Below are 7,453 nucleotides of genomic sequence, written 5' to 3'. Positions count from 1 at the left end.
TTTATCAATCTACAACTTTGTTGATATAAACTCCATTTTCAGACAGGCCTTCCACACCCATTTGAAAGTGAAGCTACCAATTTCAAACTTGATGAATCATAAGCAAACACACACACACAAGTTTTCAGATGGATCACACCCTTTCAAAACCCAAGTCATAGTTCAAACTCCTTCCAATATTTGATTTACAACACCATAAAAGTGCACATTAATGGGCGAGACATGCCGCTGCTTCCAAAGCGTCGCTTCTTTTCAGGAGAAAAGAAGCAGCCAAGTCAGGCAGGGTGTGTGTGTGTATATGTGTGTGTGTGTGTGTGTGTGTGTGTGTGTGTTGTTGCCTGATATCAGCCTGGTCCTCGCCTCACTCGTGACAGCTTGCGACCGCGATGGGGACCCCATGGGAGCCCGCAGCGGATTCACTAACCTGCCGGTGTCTGGGACCGGCGTGCGCCTCCAATCTGGTGCTCACATGGTGTGTGTGCGTGCGTGTGTTCGATTATTAGGGGATGCCGAGGCCGGTGCGGGGCAAACTGTTTGTGCGCCGCGCGGTGGTTAAAAGTGCGCACAATGCTTTTTGCATGCCTGTTAAGGCCAAAAAAGAGCACACAATGGCGGACAAAAGTTTGCCTTCACGCTGGTGCTCATTGGAGACAATTACGTGGTGGCGATTACATGGCCATTGGGCTTTTAAATGGTGACAGCTAGCCGGCGAGGCCTTGGCTTTTGTCTCGTGTTTTGCCAGAAATCAAAATAAATGCGAGAATATTCCAAATGCAAATTGTTGTTTTAAAAAAAAATATGTATTGAGGCTGAGGAAATAATCCCTGTACACTACAGATAAAAAAATGCAGTCTACTTTTTTTTTTTTTTTTTGCTTAGCTTTTTCTTCCATTCTGTAAATATGTGGGGTGATATGGATTTGGAAACGGTGATGAAATGGGGAAACTCGGGGGTGAGGGAAAAGACACAAACAATGCGGTGAAAGGAGGAAAAGCAGTTGTTGGTAATAACCCCATTAGAAGCCTCATCAATGATGTAATGAAAGCAAACAGTGTGAAAATTGCCTGTAAACATTTGGATGAGAGTCTCCTGATGAATCCACTGTCTCTTTTATCAAAGTGTGAGGATGAGCCCGGTCGGGGACGTCAGAGGGAGGGGCTGCTGGGGTGGGGTGTGTATGAGTGTGTATGAGTGTGTGTATGTGTGTATGAGTGTATGAGTGTGTGTGTGTGGGGTGGGGGGGGGGTCCACTGTCAGCCAATCAAGGCGTGTCACAGGGGACTCACGTGGACAAGGCGCTCTTAAAACCTATAGCTCCTGACTTTTGCTCAAGTTCCATTTTTTTCCCATTTCCTCCCATCTCGCTTCGTTAGGAGTCGCAATTTAACCCACTTTGCTTCCATTTGCGCGAGTTGTTCTCTTCCTCCTCCTCCTCCATCGCACAGTTGAACAGCTGACGAGCGAGCGAGCAAGCGACCGGTAAAAGAATGAAAAGCAGCCGCTGTCTCCGGTGCGCATCCCGGTACCTGTCCATGGTGCTGAACCGCTATCCTCTCCACTCATCATGCCGGTCGTAAAAAGCGGCGCTCGGTAGAAAAGAGTGCAACCGGACGCATTTTTTTGACTCCCATTCCAACTTGGATGGACGACCCCGGGACCTACTGAGGACATGATCTAATATCCCAACTAAAAAAATTCCTGCGGTTGAAAGGACTTTTTCTTCTTTTTTTCTTCTTTTTTTCCCTTCGATCTCAAGTTGGTCCGAATCCCAAATGGTAATAGTTTGAGGAGCAGCAAAAGCTTCCACCGGTCAAGACAATGGAGGCGTCCGCCAACGGCTCCAGCTTCGGCATCGACTCGCTGCTGTCCCACAGGCCCGGAAGTCCGCTCTCCAAGGGGGGCGAGGGGCTGCTGGCCGGGGAGTGCCGCTCGCCCCTGGAGTTCAGCCCGAGATCCGACGCGGAAAGCGGCTGCTCGTCACCGCCCTCGCCGCGGAGGGAGTGCGCCGACGAGGTGGCGCAGAGGCAGGGCCACGGTGTCGGCATCGGTGTCGGCCTGCCGCCTCTTCTCCAGCACGGGCCGGCCATCTCGGCGGGGGCCCAGCAGAGGACCATGACCTCGTCCTTCCTCATCCGAGACATTCTGGCGGACTGTAAGCCCCTGGCCGCCTGCGCCCCCTATTCCAGTAACGGACAGCCCACGCAGGAGGCCGGCAGGCTGGCGGCCAAGATAGCCGACGACTTTATGGAGAAAATTCACAGTAACTCGTCGTCGGACAGCGAATATAAAGGTGAGCACGCGATGCTTGGCTGGATTCGTACTTTGGTAGGAGACACAAAGACGTGCTTTTCCCCCTTCATTTACAATTCAATTTGAAAATGAGGTCGAGTTTTTTAAAAATTAATTGGATGAATCAATTCTAATTCGTCAAAATGTAATTTGTTTTATGGAAGGAGAAAATGAAAGTCTCAAACTGCAAAGGATACAATAGATTTTTTTAAATCAATTGCACACAAGCGAGTAATAAAGGAAACTGCAACCTATTTGAAAGCTTTATAAAATATAACACATACTCTATCTGGCAATATTTATTTTCCCCCTCATTTAAACAAAGCAAAACATCATATTATGGTCGATTTGACATATTGCATAGTGTTAAATTTTACACATGCTGGCTTTGAATATACTTAATCGAGCCTCTTAAATAAAATAATAGCAATACAGCTTGCCAATGCTAGACATTTTTCCTAAATATATCTACCTTTTACTTATTAGCCTACTAAATTTACAGTTTGGGAGTATCATTGCAATGACAAAAAGCAAAATACATTCAAATTTAAACACAATTTATCGCTCCTATAGTATAAAAATTTAGATATTGCGAGCACTGTATGCAATATCTTTAAAAAAGCAACTGCTGGGCAACAGATTATTATTTTTTCTCTCCATTTCCAATCACTTGAAATGAAGTGGCACGCCGCAAAGAACAACAAACACACACGCACACACACAGACCAAAATAAGAATGGAATCCACCACCTTATTGATACACATTGCGATTTGCTTTGGCGATTGATGGGAGAAGCCGCTGGGGCCAACGTCGAGTGCTTTTGATCCAACCCCCCCCTTGAGCCCCCTTCTTATAATATAGCAGGGAATTTGATGCAATTTGTCTTCAGCGCTAATCACATTTGTTCTCACTGGAGGCCGAGCGAGCATCTCTTGATTTCCAACCTGGTCCTCATCCGAGTTCCTCTGAAGTTCCCGCGGTCGCGCTTGAAAGCAGAACCGAACGTCCTTTCCCTCGTGGTTTAATTAGTCGGATTATTGTGCCGCTTGCTCCAGATGACTTACTATTCCTTAAAGAACCCTCCTCCCCTCCTCCGTTCTTTTTGTGTGTTAAAATTAACGGGCGAGCCCCGGTGTGACTCCACGAACGGCTTGTCAAAAAAATCAAAAATTATGTCCAGAAAAATAATTACAGCAAAAAAAATCAATCCACTTTTTTTGATCAAAATTCCAAGTTTTGCCATTTTTAGCATTGATTCCAAATTGTATAACATATCATACACACCACTAACAGCCATAAAACAGAAAATTCAACCACAACAACCTAATACCATTGAATAAATATCACGCTTATGATAACTGCAAAAAATAATAGCAACAAACATAAATATATTGAAAGGTATATCATCTCAAATTGAATTGACGAGATGCCATCTATTATTTTGAGCTCCAAATATATTCCAACACTTTACAAATTGGTGATTCTATGCAGGCATTGATAAATACAGCTTTTAGTTGTCGTTTTTTAATGAAATGATGCTAAAGAAAGGCTATTGTTTATAAAGAAAAATAGTTTTTGGGTGTATACGGAGGTGACATTTGAATGGTTTTGTGTGGCCCCCTTTGCCCACCAGTGAAAGAGGAAGGGGACCGTGAAATCTCCAGCAGCAGAGACAGCCCCCAAGTCCGCCTGAAGAAGCCCCGAAAGGCCCGGACGGCCTTTACGGACCACCAACTGGCCCAACTGGAGCGCAGTTTCGAGCGACAGAAGTACCTGAGCGTGCAGGACCGCATGGAACTGGCCGCCTCGCTAAACCTCACCGATACGCAGGTCAAGACCTGGTACCAGAACCGAAGGTAAGGGGGATCGGGGTCGGGGTCTCCTATTTGAAACCATTAAAAATAAGGGCAGATGGGAAAAAAAGAGGAAAAAAAGCAAAGCCCATCCATATCGTGTTCACTTAAGCATGGAATTATTTTGCAGCTCGGACTCTCGGGCATCTAAATGCCACAAATAAACACAAACCCAACACTTTGGCCTTTGAATAATGCATGCTTGCATATGTGTGTATCAATAATTCAAATAAACCACTATATCTCCTCAATTATCTTTCATATGAATTATTCACATCACCTGCGCGAAAGAGCATGTTTGGGTGCGAATACAAGAGACGGCGTGAGACTATTACAGAGAGATCGATCACTAAAATCAATAGATTTGGGTGGGCTGGGGCTAACAGTCCTGAATTTAACAAAAATAACAGTCCTGAATTTAACAAAAATAACAGTCCTGCATTAAAAAAAGTCCTATATTTTTTTAAAAATGCATTCCTGGATTTAAAAAAAATCACAACAATCCTGCATTTAAAAAAAAAAAAAGTCTTGTATTTAAAAAAATGCAGTCCTGGATTTATAAACATTAACAGTCCAAGATTTTTTAAAAAAAGTCCTGTATTTTAAAAAAATGCAGTCCTGGAATTATAAAAATGAACAGTCCCAGATTTAAAACAAAAAACAAAAAAACCTGGATTTAAAGAAAAAAAATTGTCCTGTATAAAGATTAACAGTCCTAGATTAAAAAAAAAATGCATTCATACTTTTATAAAAAATAACAACAGTCCTGAATTTATATTAAAAAAGTCCTGGATTTAAAAAGAAGAAAAAAACAGTCCTGGATTTAAAAAAAAAACAGTCCTGGAATTTTTTTAAACAGTCCTGTATTTCAATAACCAGAATGAACTCATTTTGTGTGAAAGGACCAAATGGAAGAGGCAGACGGCAGTGGGACTGGAACTGTTGGCCGAGGCCGGCAACTACTCGGCCCTGCAACGGATGTTCCCGTCCCCCTACTTCTACCCGCAGAGCCTGGTGTCCAACTTGGACCCGGGGGCGGCCCTCTACCTATACAGGGGCCCCTCGGCACCCCCACCCAGCCTGCAGAGGCCCCTGGTCCCCCGCATCCTTCTGCACGGCCTGCAAGGGGCCGGCGAGCCGCCACCCCCGCCTCCCCTGCCTCCCATGTCCGGTGTACTCTCACGGCCGGCCCAGCAACGGTGAGCCCCCCGCCCTGTCAATCAAACCAACCCCCCAAAAAGCAGACGAAAACAACAACAACAACAACAACAACAACAAAATGACTTCATATAAAGGAACTCCCTAATCATCCAGGAGAGAACTTTTTTTGTTGTCTGGATAGTCCTCTCCTTTTTTTGGGTGAGACTTATTTATGTCTAATTTATATTTATGTATAAAGAAAAAGCTCTAAGTTATGTTTTCATTTCAACTCATTCAGTATTTCTTTTTCCAATAGCGCAGCTCCGTCCAATGTGAAATGCCACATTTCTTCTTGTTGTTTTTCTTTTACCAGCAGTGAATTTAATTTGATTTTAATTTGAATTTAATTTGATTTCTTGTAAATTATTCATTTGGACTTGACAGCAACCGTGTTCAAATGTCCAAAACTTGTAAATAAGAAGAAAGAAAAAAAATACATTGCATTAAACAGAGACTTGTTGTTTTATTTTCAATCCATCCAATTCAATATTTTACAGGTGTTCAATTATGGAATTAAATATTTTGAAGAAAAAAACAATTTTGGATGTTTTAAGTTGACGTCTAATGCCAATTGGTTCACATTTGAACTTTTATTTTCGACAAACGGAAGCAAGCGGGTCCAAAAAACAGCCTGTTGATTTACTTTAAATGTATTTGAACAGACCTTGTGATTTGATTTGATATTTTTAAATGTGAGTATGAAGCCGTAATAACTTCACTGTTATTCTCTCTCTTAGTGGACAAAAAAAAAACAATGTAATATTGCTGATGCAAGCTTGTGGAGTGCTTCTCGTTTCTCTTCAATTCCTTTCGGTGAAATTGACAGCAAATGGACGAGCAATTTGATGTACAAATCATAAGAAGAAGAATAATTTTATATATGTCAAAATAAAAGTCTTTCATCTAAATGTGTCACTACACTCAGTTAGAAATTTGGTGTTATAAACATGCTGAGAGGTGCAAAAATAGACAAATATAGTTCAATATCAAGGATTTCAATCCTATTTTTCATATTGTGGCAGTTTTATATTTATTAATGTCTCCATAAAAGCAAAACTAATATTTTTGTGCTGAGCCAAAGTAAGAAATTTGCCAATATCTGCTTTTACTTGATAAAATCATTTTGTTGCATAACATGACATTAAGGAATTATTTTTAAAAAGTATGATTAGGCATTTTTGTTTTTGAAATAATGTCCTTATGTGAGAATTATGGATGCATATGAAAGTAAATCGACTTATATTTTCCCAAATCTAATACAAAATAATTGATAGAATATAGTGAATTCTTTCAAATAAACTGGCTTAACCTAATTTAATGAACATAAATAAACAAGTGCTTTAGAAATGAATTTCAATAAACATGGCAGACTATAAAAAGTGTGCTAAATATAAATGAACTATAAAATGTTGAAGATTCTTAGGCTTTGCTGTCATATTTATAATCCATTTTTTAATCAAATGCTGCCCGTGTCAGTGAGCAAAGGTGCTGCTTTAATGAATAGAAATACATATTTCAAATGACTCAGATGTGAGAGAATTTTAGTCAAACGCTTTATAGTTTAAGGCAAATAATCAAAGATGACATTCTTTTAAAAATGGGAGAAAATGATTGGTCGGTTTTATGTTAATATGAAGGAAATACTACATGATATTTGGTGCTTTTATTTTAAATTTAATTTATGGCAATTTTTTTTGCAAACAAATGCCTTAAATGTCATAATTTTGATTTGGGAAGACATAATACCAATTTTTTTTTTTTAAGTCTGTATACTTAAATATACTTCACATGTGCAACTAATAGTAAAAGTATATTTAACTTTGCATTTTGAAATTGAAAATTATCTCCAAATAAGAACAATGGGTTCTTCTCCAAATAGGCGAATGCAAAAAAATACTAATAATACTAATAATAATATAAAATGCGATGCCACAAAGTATCCCCCTTTGAATCTTCCCACTCATCCAAATGAAGAGCAGCAGCTCCACTTGCTTTTCCATAAACAATGCCGCGTATGAAATATTAATGTCATGTGCGCGCAATTGTTTAAGTGTCCTAAATGATCCCATTTGGAAATTGATTGTTTCCATCCTCCCCTCGGTTTGAGGGT

General features: G+C 40.6%; 1 protein-coding gene across 1 annotated transcript; it reads left to right on the top strand.

The window, feature by feature from the left end:
* The first annotated feature begins 1,321 nt into the window (after positions 1–1,321).
* barhl1b (BarH-like homeobox 1b) lies at positions 1,322–6,251 on the top strand. Its single transcript, XM_077623695.1, has 3 exons — positions 1,322–2,290; positions 3,924–4,146; positions 5,046–6,251. The coding sequence occupies exons 1-3, from the start codon at positions 1,819–1,821 to the stop codon at positions 5,344–5,346; spliced, it is 996 nt and encodes a 331-aa protein (XP_077479821.1). The 5' UTR covers positions 1,322–1,818; the 3' UTR covers positions 5,347–6,251.
* Positions 6,252–7,453: the final 1,202 nt, after the last annotated feature.

The sequence above is a fragment of the Stigmatopora argus genome, chromosome 16 (genome assembly GCF_051989625.1).
Source record: "Stigmatopora argus isolate UIUO_Sarg chromosome 16, RoL_Sarg_1.0, whole genome shotgun sequence".
NCBI classification, from domain to species: Eukaryota; Metazoa; Chordata; class Actinopteri; order Syngnathiformes; family Syngnathidae; genus Stigmatopora; species Stigmatopora argus.
Note: the sequence above shows the minus strand (reverse complement) of the source record. Positions and strands in the feature narration are given on the sequence as shown.